The sequence below is a fragment of the Lytechinus pictus genome, chromosome 11 (genome assembly GCF_037042905.1).
Source record: "Lytechinus pictus isolate F3 Inbred chromosome 11, Lp3.0, whole genome shotgun sequence".
NCBI lineage: Eukaryota > Metazoa > Echinodermata > Echinoidea > Temnopleuroida > Toxopneustidae > Lytechinus > Lytechinus pictus.
This window is the reverse complement of record NC_087255.1, coordinates 22636024-22655177: the sequence shown is the minus strand read 5'-3', so window position 1 is coordinate 22655177 and position 19154 is coordinate 22636024. Positions and strand designations below refer to the sequence as shown.

Genomic DNA, 19154 nt, shown 5'->3' with positions numbered 1-19154 from the left:
ATGATGACGTTGCTGGCCGTCCATAGTTGTGATTGATTGGATCAATTGCAACTCTTTGTGAGACGGGGCCCAGATGGCAAAAGAAGCATACATAGGAGAGAAAGACAAGTGGAATGCGTCTGGCAGTCTTGCCTGCATTACGCTATTTAATATAGCAGCAGTGCTAACTTTGAAAACTACTATAAAATAATCCTTCACAAAAACACCATTCATATGATGACATAATACCACGTTCATTGACCATAAATGACATTTGAACGGTGACTTAAGACTTGCCAACTACACCCATGTCCACATTTCATTCACTCTATCCATAAACTTTCAAAGTTGTGATGGCAATTCAACAATTACCCCAACATGGCCTAAGTTTATTGACCTTAACTGACCTTTGACCTTGGTTTTGTGACCTGAAACTCACAGGGGATGTTCACTGATACTTGATTACTCTTATATCCCAAGTTTTATGAACTAGATCCATAAACTGTCAGAGTAAGGATGGTAATTCAACAAATACCCCCAACATGGCCAAAGTTAATTGACCTTTGAGACCATGGTCATGTGACCTGAAACTCGTACAGAATGTTCAGTGATACTTGATTACTCTTATGTCCAAGTTTTATGAACTAGATCCATAAACTTTCAGAGTTAGGATGGTAATTTAACAAATACCCCCAACACGGCCAAAGTTCATTGACCTTAAATGACCATTGACCATGGTCATGTGACCTGAAACTCGCACAGGATATTCAGTGGTACTTGATTAACCTAATGTCCAAGTTTCAAGAACTAGATCCATAAATTTTTCAAGTTATGATGGTAATTCAACAAATACCCCTAACTTGGCCCAAGTTCATTGACCCTAAATGACCTTTGACCTTGGTCATGTGACCTGAAACTCAGGCAGGATGTTCACTAATACTTGATTAACCTTATGTCCAAGTTTCATGAACTAGATCCATAAATTTTCAAAGTTATGATAGTAATTCAACAAATACCCCCAACTTGACCAAAGTTCATTGACCCTAAATGACCTTTGACCTTGGTCATGTGACCTGAAACTCGAGCAGGATGTTCACTAATACTTGATTAACCTTATGCCCAAGTTTCATGAACTAGGTCTATATACTTTCTAAGTTATGTCATTTCAAAAACTTAACCTTCGGTTAAGATTTTGAAAATAATTCTTTCAACATGGTCTAAGTTCATTGACCCTAAATGACCTTTGACCTTAGTCATATGACCTGAAACTCAGGCAGGATGTTCAGTAATACTTAAGTAACCTTATGTTCAAGTTTCATGAACTAGGTCCATATACTTTCTAAGTTATGATGTCATTTCAAAAACTTAACCTTAGGTTAAGATTTGATGTTGACGCCGCCGTCGGAAAAGCGGCGCCTATAGTCTCGCTCTGCTATGCAGGTGAGACAATGGAGAGTGAGAAATACATGGTGAAAGCCGAGAGAGAAGCGAAGGAGAGATTGTGAAATACTCAGAAGACAGAGAGAAAAAGATTGAACATGATTACTCCACCCCCCCCCCCCACTTGAAAGCTAAATCAGGGCCCCGTCTTACAAAGAATTGCGATTGATCTGATCTATCGCAACTATGGAAAGCCAGCAACATCAACATCTAAAATACATGTTTGTTCAAAACAATAACTAGAAATGATGTATATCCATACATTATCTGTTTTCAGTATGCTTCTTTTTGTTTTCAAAGGACATCAAACAAATTTCCGAAAGAAAAAATTATGACATTGTAGGATTTCCATAGTTACAACCGATTGGATCAATCTTGACTCTTTGTAAGACGGGGCCCTGGTTTCATTTTTCTAAAGCCTGCACACAGCTGGCCATGATTACCTTGTTTCTAAGTTTGTTAAACATTCTATAAATGTTCCATGATATCAGAGTTAAAAGTGTATCATTCTATTTTTATCACGCTTGACATGATTACTCCCCCCACCCGTCGATATCTAAATCTGGTTTCATTTTTCTAAAACCTGCACACAGTTGGCCATGATTACCTCGTTTCTAAGTTTGTTAAAAACATTCTATAAATGTTCCATAATATCAAATTATTACATGGGGGCTTGGGGAAAATCTGCCCCTGAAATGCCCAACAGAGCCCTGGAAAACTAAAAGAGCCCCTGAAATTCACATAAGGTCCAAGTTAAACTTTAATACAATGTGGCAAGTTCGGTCTGGTGAGCTCAAAAGTAGCCCCGAAAAAAATCTTTCCCCAAAATGTATCATTCTATTTTCATTACACTAATTCCTGAACATGAAAAGGTTTTTGCAAAAATACTACAAGGGGAAGACTGGAGACTCGATAGAGTGCGTAATGCCGGGAAAGAGCGCCCTACAGCCTTTGGCAGATGTACATTCACATATTGTCATTTGAGGTGATGTAGAAAACATATGGGGGAAATGAGAGCGATTTTGATGTTTTAGCATAATTATTAGAAACTAATGTCAAGATTTCTGGGAGAGTAATAATAATAATAAATTGGTACTTATGTAGCACATAATCAATTGAAATTGCTCTATGCGCCCTGTACAAATTGCTCTCCAATATTACAGTTACACTACAACAAAAATAAATGTTTTCAAATTTCTTTTAAAAGATTCAACAGAAGTACATGATCGTAGGTGAATTGGTAAACTATTCCATTATTTGAGACCGCAAAAATCAAAACTAGCTTCCCCCTTTTGAAACAACTCTAGGAATGTGTAAAATTGTAGTGTCTTCACTATAACAAAGTCTATGTGGCCGGTGTGGGATCTAAGTAAACTATAGAGGTATTCGGGTGCCATTTTATGCATAAAATTATAAACTAACAGTGCAACTTTGTAAGAAATTCTTTTGTCAACTGGTAACCTGTGCAAATGCTTTAACACAGGAGTGGCCCGGTGGAATTATCCCTTTGCACCTCCGTCTCACCCTCTCTTTCATTTCCTCCATGTTTTATACACAAGTGCATTCCGATTAAAAAGTCTTACCTACCTGAAGCTGTTTGGTGCCCATCCCACGAACAAAATTAGCATTTAAAAAAAAAAAAGTCGCTGAAGAGTCCAGTCTTCCACTTGTAATGTCTTAGGTACTGCTAAACATTTTCAATTCTCCTTAAATGATAATAATAATATACCTATGTTAAGATGGCTACTGAAAGTCTGTAGAGCTGCCCTTGATCCAAAGAGCTTTCAAATGTATTGCACGTTTTCAAAACCGCAACAAAATATTAAAATTTCCCCTCCCAGTCACGATCATCTTCAATAAGTGTATATATAAACTGAATATCCTGTATTGCTTCATCTCAGTTATGCTGGTTGAAATTAAAAGAGCACGATCCACTGCTCTATAAGAATATGCATACCCACCTCCCAGTCATAATCTTCCACTTCTTCAAATATATTCAACATCACATAAGAAGCTTTGAATGAAAAAAAAACAAGTATACAACAGCATAGTGATATAAAATTGAGCAGCAACTTAGCCTTTATTACTTTTTAACAATCTAACAGCAAAAGTAGGTAACAAATGAAAATTTAGCTGTTACCTGTATTGAGCCTGTGACCATTTAATATAATCATTCAGTCAGCTTGTATTTGAAATATTTTGTTTTTGAAAAAAATATTAAGTGATGAGTGCAATGTCATATCGAAAACATTTCTAGATTGGAAAAATCATTTGGTGAAGAGCTTGAGAACGAGTCATACTAGTTATGCTTTTTGTTATAGGTGAGCACATGCATTATCTGTGTAAATGCAAGTAGGATATTCCATGAAAACTGTTTTTGTTCATTCAAAATAAAATTCTACATGTAATAAACGCTACAAAATTAAAACTAGGGAATTATTCCATACTTCTATAAAAACAAACACGTAAATGATATGGATAAATAGATTTCACAAAATTGGTATAAATAAATACAAATCTTCATAAATGTAAATTCAACAAGGCAGTAGCTTCTAATATTCACATTATCCTATCAATATCCTACAAGTGACATCCATGAATCTACTTTAATAGAGAAATTCTAAAGAATCTACAAACTGGTCATGTTTTAAATGAAATCAATAAAATACTCAAAAAGTAATTAATTTTTTCAAAATTTCAATCACATTAAACATGGACGCTTCTTGGTGGCTGATTTTGCATTTATTCTTTGATTTAATGACCAAAAGTGACTTAAATTGGTTTACCAATGTTTTTTTTTATTGGACCAGAGCTAGTATTTTTAAATTTGAGGTATCTCTAATCTCATCTTAATTTTTGCAACTGTCATTACCAATTTTGAAGATGTACTGTTCGAACGGATCAAAACTGCAAAAATGGACCCATACTAGTATAAAAGGAGTATGTATTTCTGGCTGAAAAAAAGTTAGCCAAATGTATTAGAATGATAGTCAAAGCAAGTACAAATACTACCAATTCAATGTAATACATATGTTGAGTTGACTACATTATTACAGTACTATAGTTGTAGTTGTAGCATGTATAAAAATGCTGCTATAGTCTAATGTAGCAGAACTTCAGATTTTATGGACATGGGGTCCCAAAATTCAACAATCAAAAGTTTCTTCATGTGTTCTCATATACAATGATAAGAGGTTCAACAAAAATATTTTGATCTTTGTTGTATGGAATACGTAAATTATAGAAAAGTGTAGTAGAAAAGCGAGGCACAATTTCATGGTACACTCAAGTTTTTACATTTTCGTACTGAAAAAATATTTACATCTTGATTTTTTAAGTTCTCTTTGCAGAAAAGGCAGCATTTCAAAATTTAGATAACACTGCAAGCTTTAAAACCTTAATAGTTCAAAGGAACAATTCATTGTTTGACTAGAGATGAATGATATTTATATCGCTGATGTTCTATTTGAAAAACTGGAAGAAAAACAACTAATTGCCTTTATTGGTTTGGCAGTTGTAAATGTGCATCAAATTTAAGTACAGACTGCTCTGTTAAATTTTAATTCTTGCTCAAATTCCTAATATTCACCAGAGTATAATGCTATACAGTAAAATTGATATTACTTAAATGTAAATATATCTGATAGGAATATGAGATTATTGTAAATCGGTGGACACTGCTCAGATATAACATTATTCTATTATTAATTAGGCAACAAAGAAATGAAGTGTATGAGCATACATGTAGATAGCGCTTATTAAAAAAAAAAAATCTTGAATTATTGCATTTTTATCCCATAGATTACTAAATGAGTACACAATTTAGGTGTATTATTTAAAAGAACTTTCCAAATGAAACATCAACTATGAAAACCCTTAAAAGGAAAAATTCAACATCATGTGCTAAGCCATTAATAATTGAATATACGCCTGTTTCCATAAATTAGAGATCAGCCCAGAGTCTATACTTGTAGCCTATTGTTTTAATAATGAATAAGCAAAACATGTACAATCACCAAATTACAATTAAGTGCAAAGTTAATGAAGGTAATTAGGGTGTCGAGGAGATTGTCTAACTTATTTTCAGCTGCATGAACTTCCGAATTTATGACAGCTGGGCGTAAAAGGAAATTTCTGCAAAAGGGTCTACTCTAACGCATATATACCAGTAAAATATGAATGTAGGTTGAAAACGACACCAATTTTTGTACCAGAATTGACATTTTCATTTAAAATATAATATTATCTAGAATATTGACAAAATTGGTAGGAAGCAGCGTAATATTTTTTCAATTTTTTTCAACAAGTAATGCATCAATGAAAACATCGATTCCTTTGACACTTAACACTTTAACAAATGCATTGCCAAACTTATTTTGAGAGGAAATAAATGGGAGAAAGAAACAGAAAAAAAAGAAATTGAGAAATCACTTTGGAAAAGAGGGGGCAAATAGCACATTTACGATTGAAAAAAGGAGGGGATACTGATAGGGAAAAGAGAAAGGAGAGGGAAAGGGAGGAGAAAGAGGACATGAAAGAAAAAGAGAGACAGATAGGGAGGGATGAAGAGATAGTGAGACAAGGAGATAGTGAGACAAGCAGATAGAGAGTGTGAGGAATTGAGGGAGAACAGGTGCCCCGTAACACAAAAACTTAGCAATCATCATTGAATACTTTCTGATGATTGATTGCATTGACTACAATGTACAATCAATCGTAAAAATCAATCGTACAATTAATCGCTAACCTTTGTGTTATGGGACCCAGGTCAAAGAAAGAATGGAGGGAAACAGAGAGGGATGGCAGAAAAAAAAACAGAGTGTGAGGAAGGTAGGGACAGAAGAAGGGAGGGAAGCAGACAAAGAAAAGAAGGTATGTCAGAGAAAGAAGAATGGGGGAAAACAGAGAGAGAGAGAGAAAGGAAGAGTGAAAGAAGGTAAGAGAGAAAAGATGAAAGATAGCAGCATAGCAGGCAAGAACAGAAAGAAAGAGACATTAAGTAGACGAAAGCATGAATGTACACAAATCTGAAATCTACTATAATTGCCAATATGCACACGTTAGACCACATACCTTCCTATCTGTGATACCTAATGACTTACCTACATAATTTTTATTACACATGGTACCTTCACAAACCAAACTTGATGTTCTAATGAAATATCACCGACAGCTCTTCGTGAATAAATCTGTAAAAACAAAACAGGAAAATAAAATATAATTATCATTAGACATGAAAGCAGCAATCCATTGACAGTATATGCAATTAGATTTAAAAAAAGTGTCCTCATTCCTGAAATTGTTATACATTTGTACAACAAATAATGTGCAACTTATTTTGAAAGAAGAATCCTCAATAAAGGCACCTAAAAAAATGAAATCTTGCTGCTCTAAAATTATCGTACATCTGTTATCTTCCATATTTTTTAAATTCTAAATATTTAAATACTCGTAGTAAATTTAAATCAACGGCTTCGATTAATAATAATGATTATACTTCAAAATATGGCTGGCAAAATTGGCCCGTATTCTGACGTACGGTTTAATTCAAACTCTGGTATAAAGTTGTGGTTTAACTATGGATAGCTGATCGTGACATAATTCTCTAACAATATTGAATAGACATTCAATGAATCAGCTCTTTTGACTCTTAAATCATTCTGAACTGTCTTGGGAGGATAAATAAGATAGTTGTCTTCACCATTAAAGAATTAGGTAAGAGCACAGTAAACATGAGAGGCTTACAATGTAAACAAAAATTTTATTGTTTGGCTATCCATAATTTCAGAACAGATTTAGACCATAATCTAAGTTCAACCTGATTTCAGAATACTGGCCAATATGTCTAAATCTTCTTTACTAAAGGATCATCTCTCACATATTCATCTCATCAATATCTATATCACATTCAAAGAAAACAAAAAAAATCATTTTTTGGAAAATCATTTATAAATAAACTATTGGTGCAACTAATATTTACCCAAAATTCTTGGTATAACCGAGCATATTTGTTTCGCTAGCAAACTTAATATGTTATCATTATGATTACGATAATCATCATCATCATCACCACCACCATCAGCATCACCAACACCATCATCATCCATCATCATTGTCATCATATCAACATTCTTGACTATCTAGTACTGAATCAAGTAACTGATATAATCCTGCTTTAAAACAGCAAGATATTTATTAAAAAAATAATACTCTGAATATCAATTTGATAGCTCAGAGTAAAAAGGTCCAATGTAGCAGCAATCACCATGCAACCTATAACATTAATATTAAGTGAAATTACCGCAAATGTCTGAAAAGTCATAGGCCTATATAATAGCTGAAGGCGTCGTCTAGTTGTTATGACTCTCGCCTTTCAATCTGAGGGACATGGGTTCGATTCCAAGCCAATGGGGCATTTTCCTGCAGCAAGAAATTTACCCACATTGTTCTGCACTCAACCCAGGCGAGGTGAAAGGGTACCTGGTAGGAATTTATTCCTTGAAATGCAGCGCACATAGCAGTTGTTCTGCTAAAGCCAAGGTAGTTATGCTGCATTACTGTAGAGTGCTTAGAGACTTATGATAAAGTAAGTGTTAAGCGCTATATAAGCAAGTATAATCATCATCATTCATATTATTATAGCTATATATTATGGTATCATTCAAGTTGAATGTTAAGTATTAAATGTGATACATTATGTACAGCGCAACCAGTCAAACCTTTAACCTAGTAGTGGTCTCAGTAGTAGCGTGAACCTCTGTCCTTGTAATCCTTCCTCAATGGTGACCTTGATCTTGACCTTGAATATGACCTTGAGTACCGCCGATGCTTTGATGATGAACTAGATGACTTTGACCCAGATCGTCTCCGGTCTCGACTCCTTGAACGCGAACGTGACCTGCGATCTCTTGATCTTCTGCGATCTCGACTCCTGGAGCGGGAACGTGATTTCTGATCTCTAGACCGTCTGCGATCTCGGCTTCCGGACCTGGATCTGGATCTAGAGTATGTACCGGATCTGCGATCCTTGGATCGAGATCTGGAACGTAATTAAACGAAAAGAAATGTGAGGAGCGGAGAAGGTGTAATAATACACAATGAAAGATGGATACAAAATTCTGTGTTTTTTGTGCAGACACCTCATAGAGGGGTAAACTCTGAAAGATTTAATCCCCAATAAAAATCCTAAACAATGACTGTTGGAATGGTTTGACCTCATTCTCCAACAAAAGAGTAAAGAGGAAAATTAATGAAATTGGATTGCATCAACTAGTCTCAAGTATTTGCCGTCATCGAATAAGAGTCAAGAATAGAAGTATGCAATGGCAAATCATCTATTTTATATTCTTCTGCTTCATTAGAATTTGTCATTTAAAACTCCCTATCAAAGTCACAGGAATTTCCTTGTAATAAAGAACCCGTTTAGATCAGCTGCAAATGGCACAGTTCTTGTATTTGAACACTACATTTATCAGGTGACATGAGTAACACCGGTCATGTGGGTCAGGTGACTGATCACATGACCACCCGGTTACCTTGACCGGGACCGGCTAGAACTGGAACTCCTTGACCGGTAGGATGAGTGCTGAGAGGACTTCGTATCAGATGACGACGACGCTGCTGGCCCGGATGGCTTCTTTTCCGTATCACTGTCCACTAACGCATAAGCTGAGAGATCGCCACCTTCATCATCATCATCCTACGTCAATGAAAAATAACAATGAAGGTAAATAAAATCCTCTTCTGATCTGAACAAGTAGGCTTGTGTCGAAACAGAATAATCAAAGAATAAGAACAAAGAAAGTTTGAGAAAAATCGGACAAATAATGAGAAAGTTATGAGCATTTGAATATTGCAATCACTAATCCTAGCACGATTTGATTTCCTACTGGCTTTTACCCTCCCCCCCGAAAAAAAATCCATTGCCAGATGCCAACAAAGAATATCAATGCTTACATCTGAATCCAATTTATATGCATCGAGGTTGCCTTCATCGTCCTCCTCCTCCTCTTCTTCGTCATCTTCGCCTTCCTTCTCTTCATCTACCTCTTTGAGTATACTTTTTGGTTGGTCATCAGATATGCGAAATTTCCTCTTTCTTCTACCAAACTGTTGAATAAAAGTATAAAAAAAAATTAAATCATTTTGGACCGATTCCAGGACGTTTGCTCCAACAATAGGTTGCTCCAGTAGAAAATGAAAGTAAAAAGACAAAGATAAAAGATAACCTCATACAGTATAGGTCGCCTTATCCTCCACCTTTATTCTGAACAAATATCCAAATCTTCTTGCAACTATTATATGACTGAGTCCCATGACAGGTTAAATTATGGTGTACATTGTATTGATATAACTGTGGAAGATTACTGTATTGCTACCTAACTGAAAAAATCTATTTCAATCTATAATTGCTTATCTCTGTCAGATATTGCCAAGTAACAACAAAAGGATGTGGATTTTTTCAAGCTTATTTGCAATTAATTGCAAATTTCAATCTCAAATAATTGATCTATTCTGTTAAAATTGATCATTTGAAATTGTACTTTGTGCAACAGTAAAATAAAGTGATTTACTATTGCTAGTAATAGCAAATCAATTGAATCTTTTAGTCAGCAAAGCCGACAAGCAATCCCCCCCCCTCCCCGTCTTGTGTGTAATATTTTCTTCATGCGAACTAGACATACTAAAGGGGAAGTTCACCCTGACAAAAAGTTTATTGTAAAAATAGCAGAAAAAATATTGCCAAAGGTTTGAGAAAATCCCTCAAAGAATCTAAAAGTTATTAGAATTTTGATTTGATTTGTGATGTCATATGCGAGCAGCATTCCTACATAGCGAGTGGAAAAAAAATCTATGAAATGTCATTTTCTCAGAAAATTGAAAATGGTTTTTATTATACCTTTTGTATATCAATAGGCAAGTCATTTCACACCCGATCATGAAAAGAAAACAAATATAAGTCATCAGTATCCATCAAAAAAATGAAATTCATGCATTTTATATTACATAACACATGGGGCAGCTGCTCGTTTATGACGTTACAAATCTAAAACTTAAAATTCTAATAAATTTCTTAATCTTTAACAGATTTTCCTCAAACCTTCACCAATGTTTTTCATTCCTTTTTTCTGTCATTTTTACAACAAACTTTTCTTTAGGGTGAACTTCCCCTTTAAAGACCCGACTGACAAACCTCATCATATTCTTCATCTGAATCAGACCCCCTGTCTTCTCTGTATTCCACTGTACCTCTCTCATTGAATCCACCTCCATACCCTATACAAGATACAAGTATGAACATAAGACCAAGACAAGGGATTAAAGTTTAGCCTATCTTTTTAGGATGCATAGTGAAGTCATTCTTAAAACACAATTTGAGTATCGGAAATCTGCAAAGAAAACATCCATAATGTATACATCAACTTTTTTTTTTACTATACGACAACTTCTTCTACTACATATTTATTGGGCAGTCTTAATATGTGTTGACAAAGTGCCTGGGTGAACTGAACTATTAATAATGAAAAAAAAAAACCCAATAAATTTTGAAATTTTAAATAAACTTAATTAAAAATGAAGTAAAGAGTAAATTAAAAGAAACCTTATTGATCTATGTTCTTTTGAGAAACAAATTTGATAACTACATTAAAATTTAATTAATATCTATCCATGAAAATAAGTCTATATACAAATTCAATTGTGGATGTGCGTCTATGTATCTCTCTATGATTTTATTATACTAGTAGGCTGCTGCCACTGCACATTTCAAATTATATAACTTAATGAAAGCTAACCCCAACCTAAAACAAATACAAACAAATAAATAATGAAAGAATTCCATATTTACCAGTTCTCTCCTCAATTTTTCCAAATTTAGGTGAGTGACAAACATTGCATTCATTCCTCCTGGCCCAGTTGACATTACCACACCTGTTTATCAGTATCAAAATGGGAGGGGTTGGTGAACAGGGAGGGGACCAGGGGTGGGGTGGGAGGGGAAAAGCAATAAGAGTGTTAATCAGAGCCTCTGAGGAATAGATCAATTGTATGTTAAACATATATGGGGGAAAAATTTCCTGGTATCACATCACAATTTGCTTTACACTTTTTTATGACAGCTTGACAAAAAAAAAATCTGTAGCAATTTCTTTTACAGGACTGTTCAGAACATAGTTGAAATCTTTTCTCTTTTTACTAGAAATGCTAATCAAAATTCAAATTTAGGAGTAAAATTATTCCCTGTATCCGTCAACAAGATGAACAATGATGGATGACGATTTAGAAAGTGTTCATTGGGAATAAAATTAAATATGAAGCCTTCACCTATTTTTCTTTTGGTTAAAATTATGTGAATACACAGTTACGGATTAAAAGGCCACTACAGGCCACTGAACACCTAATGATTGGTCTGTAATTCGAATAGACTGTTATAACATTTTATCAATGTAAACATTAAAACATGGAACATCTTACTGTCTTAAGTTCCGAGTCATCATACTTATAGTAATAATGCTGAATGTTATTATCATGATAATTACTTGAATTCTCTGACTTAGTTGAATTCTCAGTTTCAATTGTCTACTGATGATCTGAATTCAATTCCCAATTTGACTTTTCTTTGCTTAGTGACAAAAAAACCCCTGATATTCCTAGGATTATCATGAACCTCAAATAGGATAATTCTACTTGTTTATATTTCCATGTTATTTGATTCCAAACTGGTGTAGACCAGTTATATGTTGTGCTGTGGCCCAAGGATGGCACATGGGCAAAAAATGACAAGCGCCTCTGGCAGTCTCACCTGCATTATGCGATTCAATATAGTAGCAGTGCTGACTTTGAAAACTACTTTAAAATAATTATTAAAAAAAACAAACATTCATATAATAATGATACAATACGTTCATTGACCCTAAATGACATTTGACCTTCATCATGTCATCTAAGACTTGTCAGTGATATTTCATTACCCCTATGTCCACAATTCATAAACTATATCCATAAACTTTGAAAGTTATGACAGCCATGTAATAATTACCTCCAACATAGGCCGTCGGAAAAAAGGTGCCTATTATAATAGTCTCACTCTCCTATGCAGGTGAGACAAAAACCAAGGCTACAGATACATCAGCTGACATTTGCAGCGAGAAAATGGCATCCCATGGATTATAGTATGAATTATACAATGCATAGAGTGCAACATTAACCAGTGCCTCATAAATGCAACATATTATTACATGAATTGGCGACCCAATGTTAATGGGAGACATTGATGAATTTGGATAAGAAAATGAAGAAATACAACATGCTAGTCACGCTTCCAGAACTAATTGATTTGAAGCTGTAACAAAAATAACATCAAACTTACTCTCAGATATGATGATCAGCAGAAAGTGCACTAATAACACTAGTTACATCAATAGTTCGGAATGAGAAAAACATTATTTGATTCCAGTGTTAAAAAATGGCTTTAGGCCTAGTTCTTTAGATCCTGCTCAATTGAGGGAAAATATTAAAAGTAATCTGGAAATTCAACCTTTATAGAAATACAGTTTTTACAGTCAGGTGGATGGTATGACAGTATACTTACATCTTACACTGCCAATCATCAGCACTGAATAGACCATGACTCTTCTCGGCCATCTGTTTTCCAATGATCAGGCCTCCATCTTTTATCTTCATTCGACTCTTCTCTGAAAATAGACGATATCAAATAAATGTAATGATGCATGATGGCTCCAAGATTTCATAATGGTGGGGGGGGGGCAGACCTTAAAGGTCAAGTCCAACCCCCAAAAAAAGTTAAGTTTAGTAAATACCGTAGAGAAAAGTCAAAGAAGCATAACGCCAAAAATTTCAAAAAATCAGATGTAAAATAAGAAAGTTGTGGCATTTTGAATTTTGCTAATTTTTCACAAAACAGTTATATCCACAACTCATTGATATGCCAATGAGAGAGTCAATGATGTCCCTCAATTTCTTGTTTTTATCGTTTGAATGATACAATATTTCATTTTTTTTTTACAGATTTGACAATAAAGACCCATTATATTGAACCCCAAAATGTTAAACAATGGTAATTCCACATGTTCAGGGAGGAATAAAACTTTGTTTTACATGACAATGAGGAGAAAATTGAAATATTTTATATGTCATATAATGAAAAACAAAAGAAAAAGTGAGTGGGTGTTTGATTTTCATTCTTTCATTCAAATCAACTTTTTGTTAGGTTGGACTTGTAATTTTAGGGCAAGGCAACTTTTCAAAAAGGCGCAAAAATATCTGAGGCAAGTGAAAATTGAAGAGTTGAAGCAATTCAAAGGGATAAATTTATTACACCTTTGGATACTTGAAAAAGTTCAATGAGTTTGGCAAAAATTTGTTGACAAGCAAAACAAACGGGGTTCTTTTGAAAAAGTTTTGTTGCAAAGCAAAATCTGACAAGAAAACAAAATAAGCATCTTCATTACAAAAGGGTATTACTTTCATCATGAAATCCAAAAGGGGAGAGGTGCAATGTGTGTGTGTGGGGGGGGGGGGGTGCACTATTCTTAAGGTAAAAATAATGTCACAGTTCATCTTGTTTGATGGCCATAAAATGTTAACATAGTAAATAGACATTGATCAACGCTTACACAAAATCTGAACTCTATAAATTGTATTCATAATAGTTTATGAACCTGAGGTTAATTAACTTTTCTAATGATTTTGTCTGGAAGATTACTTTTTGAAGGTTTTTAACGCAATGCCCACTGGAACAGTGTGGTTCATGCATGAAGTCTATAAAAATGCAATCAAGTAGTCAATAGGTTAATAAAAATAAACTTACCCGCCCCACATCTGTTGCAGTGAGTTCTTCTTGCAAAGTTCACATTGCTACACCTACAAAATATAAAACCACAATTCATTATATTACGATACTACATACAAAAGAGCAAAATCCCCGTTTTCAAAATTCAAGTGGACAATGGTTAATAAATATTTTAAGGTTAGACCAAAGTCATGTCGAAATTGTTTTGTTCTAGAATATCCGCCAGGGTGGTGCTGGTCAGAATCCAGTATTCTGATAATTGGATGTTAGAAATAAGAACAAAATACAATAAATATAGTTTCCAATATCCATCAAGTATACAACAGAATTGATTTCTAAACAAAGAAATTCATCAGAAGCAGGATTGGCATGTCACAGACCTCTCCATTTTGTTCCAAAATTACCATTCTGTACAATGGCTTCTGCAAAGGAGATTGTCATACCACGCACTGTATGTCGCCAAAGAGGGTGCTTCATCTCAAATTCATACATGTATCATAGTGGACTCACTCTCCATCTCTCTCTTACTATTATTTTTATTATCAGTGATTAAATTCTTTGAATGTACCAAAATTGAGCTTCTGTCTTCTTTATTCAAATAAGTTTGCAGAAAGAGTTCCATATGCACCTCAACCCCCCCTAAAAAATAGATGTTGAGAATTCCGGTTTATTCACTTTAGACTTCAGTTATTGGTAACATGTATGCACTGCAGATGAGCACCCAAGATATTTCCTTAGCACTACATCCTGACTTATGGATCCTGCCGAGTATCATTGTAGAAGTAACACAAACATGATTGGCTGGCGCATTATATGCTCAAGCTGCAAAAGAAAAAGGACAATTGATCGTTGGAACTGGACATCAACTCTTTGGAATTCAATTTTTGGATCTTTAATCATATATTATAAGAAACTGGTAAGCCAATTGTTTTAATTTTTTCAGTCACAGTGACACGCTTTGTTTTCTCCGTCAAAAGGGGGAATAAAAGAGTAACTGAACAGCCGAAGAGGGTGCGGTAGTGCACTATTTTCTCCATAGACGCTATAGTTCAGCGCCATGCAAAGCATCATCAACTACGAGTTCTATGACTATGGGAGACTTTGGTCTATTGACGGAGGGGATCAGACAAAGTCTCAGCAGAGCAAAACCGGACACTCGCACATGCGATGTTTTGAAATCGGCAGTGAATTATACGTGTGTAACTCGGTGTTGGCTCTAAATCACCAATTTTTAGCACATTGAGGCTAACCGGAGGATGCACTTGAAGAATCAGAGTGAGTTTTGGACCTTGATGTTTGGGCCTTAGGTGGAGCGTACCTGTACTCTGACTGTAGAGATGGAGCATGCACGAACATCACTTGACTTGATTGAGGTAGACCCTATGGCTATGTCTACGTGAAAAAACCTGCCCCCAGGCCCCATAAACAAGGACAATCTCAATTTATCAAGACACAATTTGTCTTGGTTTATGATATCCATTTTCTGGGACAATCCTAATATAATTATAATTTTCAGACCAGCGCCGACTACTGACTGATATTATCAACGTGCGTGGGTTCGAGTCCCGCAGCATGCCAGAAAAAGGCAGAAGACGTCTAACAAAAAAAACTTATGCTAGCATTGTGTGTTAGCATGCCTCACCGAGCTGTGTTCAGTGCGGGTGTGAATGCAGTTGGAAAACACTCCGTCCATCGGAAAGGACGCAAATGTTGGTCCGGTGTATCATGTGTAAAACTGTATAGCCATTCACAACCTATGCACGTCACGTTAAAACCAATTTGTCAGAGTAGGGTGTTCACCCGGTGTATTGCACCTGCCGGTCCCCGGTACTACTGCAAGAATCTTCAGGACTGAAGGAGGCAGTCAGTGTAGCTTGAAGAAGACGTCGTAGCGCCTCCCTCCCTTCTCTTTATCCCTTCTCATTCTTTCCAAACGCCGCGCCCACACATAGATTTCAATTAGTGGGGCAATGCAATACAAATCACACTCTACCAAAAAACGCAGCATTACCAAGCACTAATCGTTCTCATTTTCACTTCACCAACAATAATCCAAATAATTATCCTGATTATCACCCAGTCAATTCTTTACGACTAAATCACTTACTTTCCGTTGTTGCATACCCAATCGCCATCATTTCCCATGAACTTCTTCCCCGACATGCTGACAGCATCGGTCGGTGGGACATCACACGGAAAAAAGAAACGATGAACGGATTTGGCTCTAGGCTAGGGCGGCGCCGTGCCCGCGGTGCATATGGGGCTATGCAGTGTTTTCACAGATCCAAAATAAATTTCCTGAAACTGAATCCAAAATTTCCCGAAATTCAAAGACATTTCCTGGAATTTTCAAGTATGATTTTTTTCAATATAGGGCAATAATACAGCGAGCCTAAATTTGGTCCATGTGACCCAAGTCAAGGAATATAGTACATTTTTGTCCACGCCCTCTTTGAAAATAGGAACAAAATTACATGCGAGCGGAAATTTTTTAGCTACGTGTCGAGGTTAACAATTATTTAGAATTAACATGAATATTAAAAGTTGCTACATTTAATTGTTGTGTAATTGTAATTTTCGGATTCCCGGAATTTCCTGATTTCTTTTCATTTCCCGAACCTTTCCTGGAAAAAGTCAAAATTTCGTGAAGAGTGGAAACACTGGGGCTATGTGCCAAACCAAAGTCTAAAGGCGACCGGATACCTTACGATTGGTCTGCGACTCACTTTTGGAATAAGATGTAGTAGAATTTTATGCTAATATTGAGACTTGAAATCTTACTGTGTTATGTTCGAAATCATCGTACAAATACCTATGTTCAAATCTGTGACTATGCTATCATCCCGGGTATCATACTTATTAGAATAAAAGCAAATTTAATATCTAGTCGTAATGACGTCATAGCAGTCGTACAATTGGCTACGATTTGAAACTAATTTGGCTTTTACTCCAAATAAAGGCTTGCAATCTTTCAAAATGGTTATACTAGTATTCTTTCAATTATTAACCTAAAATGAAATATGTTCCGTTCACATTTTCAGAAAATGAGCAAAATGCGATTTGTTCCAAAATCGGATTGCGAACAGTCGTAAGATGTGCGGTGGCCATTAAATAGGAGGCTCTGGAACTCAAACTTACTCTTAAAATGGGGATCTCCAGAACGGCTCTTGGAGGCTAAACATGGACAATTAAGACTTCCATGTCCCCACCACATACTAAAGAATACTCATACCGTACATGGTAACGTTTATAGGCATGGTAGGCCGGCTATAACTTTAGATAGCGCACTGGAATAAGAAACACAAATTTTAGGGTCTCCGGAATGGGGGAAAATAGGACTTTCTCTGGCTATATCTAAATTGGTGATGCTGGAACAGAAATTTAGGCTGATTTAAAATTGGGGTCTCAAAATACTATTGGCCCCCCCCCCCAGTCGAGCGCCAGTACAGACTTTCCCGCGATAACCAGTTCCACCACGACCACTAGTACCGTCATCAACATCATCACCATGCACCACCGCCTTCGTCGTCATCATCACAATCTATCATCATGCATATTCAATCATGCATCATCATCACAATTACCACCACCATATCATCATCGCCATCATCATCATAGTAATTTCAGTGTCTTCTAACAAAGCCAGGGATTCACAAAACCAAGGGTCCACGATTGAGGCTGCTTTTTCTCAAATCATTGGGATTTTTTTTTTATCAGGATATTTGTCTTCGCTTCATCAATGTCAACTAAGTCATGGCTATAACAGGCAATATTGTAGTGAATAAGTTGCGGGCAAACTATAATGTATAAGTAAAAATTCATTAGTTTTTAATGACAAATCCAGATCGAGACATTCGGCTTGTATTTAAATATTTTAGATTTCTTTCTAATATCAAAAAAATTACATTCATATCTTGAAATTATAATTTAAATCCAGATTTTGGCAGTTGAAAGGTCATTGGTATATTTCACTTTGTCAACTTATGTTTGTCTATATCTTGCTGTTGTGAAATGGAATAAACTCTACATTCCAAGAAAAAAAAATATATAAACCATAACAGAGAAATAATAACAAGTAAATCTTCCAAACTAAAGTTTTGCAAAGAAAAAATGGCTGAAAATTGATTCAACAGCCACATTTTTTAATGATCAGAAAGTGAGATGATACTAGAGAATAAATCATGTCTCGATTTACCAAAGCTTCACCAAATTAATGTCCGTTATCATCCACAACTTATAAGATTAGGCCTATATTTCAGTTTTCATTGGAAAATATGCTAAGTGGAAACTTTTTCACTGATATAGACAAACATCCTACAATGAAAGAAAATACAAGATGAGAAAAATTGGCCTCGCAGACCCTCGGTCTTGTGGACCCTCGGCCTCGTGGGAAAACTAATCGGCCTCGTGGACCGTCGGCCTCATGAACCATCGGCCTTGTGGACCCGCCCCGTCATTTTCATGCATCCATCACAACTTGATCATCACCACAGGACAAAGATCCAGTTGAAAATTCAAGGCATTGTCACAATAAAGATAAGAACATTCACCACCATAGAATGTAACTTTTGAGAAAAGAGGGATTAAAAGTTGACAAGTCTATTGAAGCGCACTTAAAGGGATGGTCCAGGCTGAAAGTATGTATAGCTTAATAAATAGAGTAGAATTCACTAAGCAAAAATAAATGCCGAAAATTTCATAAAAATCGGATAACAAACAACAAAGTTATTGAATTTAAAGTTTAGCAATATTTTGTGAAAACAGTCGTCATGAATATTCATTAGGTGGGCTGATGATGTCACATCTCCATTTGTTCTTTTGTATTTTATTATATGAAATTAGGTTTATTCAAACTTTTTCCTCCAAGAACTAGAAAAATTGGATTGACAACTGATTTAGTGCATTAGATATTTATTGCTGCAAC

The 19154-nt window shown here is 35.5% G+C and overlaps 1 protein-coding gene across 2 annotated transcripts; it reads right to left on the bottom strand.

The window, feature by feature from the left end:
- Positions 1 to 3475: 3475 nt before the first annotated feature.
- LOC129271023 (zinc finger Ran-binding domain-containing protein 2-like) lies at positions 3476 to 16739 on the bottom strand. Of its 2 annotated transcripts, none has more exons than XM_064107127.1 (9): positions 16338 to 16739; positions 14249 to 14301; positions 13010 to 13112; positions 11267 to 11349; positions 10613 to 10695; positions 9376 to 9528; positions 8955 to 9118; positions 8139 to 8458; positions 3476 to 6608 (listed from the first exon to the last, which is right to left on the bottom strand). In XM_064107127.1, exons 1-8 carry the CDS (start codon positions 16391 to 16393, stop codon positions 8158 to 8160), a joined length of 996 nt encoding a protein of 331 aa, XP_063963197.1. In that variant the 5' UTR covers positions 16394 to 16739; the 3' UTR covers positions 3476 to 6608; positions 8139 to 8157. The 2 variants fall into 2 exon arrangements, with proteins under 2 accessions (XP_063963197.1, XP_063963198.1); XM_064107128.1 differs by having other exon boundaries at positions 8146 to 8458; positions 16338 to 16441.
- Positions 16740 to 19154: the final 2415 nt, after the last annotated feature.

Bases quoted from the DNA above. Each gene is read 5' to 3' on its own strand.
- LOC129271023 (XM_064107127.1), bottom strand. From the start codon at position 16,393: ATGTCGGGGAAGAAGTTCATGGGAAATGATGGCGATTGGGTATGCAAC. The intron at 13,113-14,248 runs GTAAGTTTATTT...GTCTATTTTCAG, and splicing joins CTGCAACAGATGTGGGGCGG to AGAAGAGTCGAATGAAGATA. The intron at 10,696-11,266 runs GTAAATATGGAA...TATCTTGTATAG, and splicing joins AAAAATTGAGGAGAGAACTG to GGTATGGAGGTGGATTCAAT.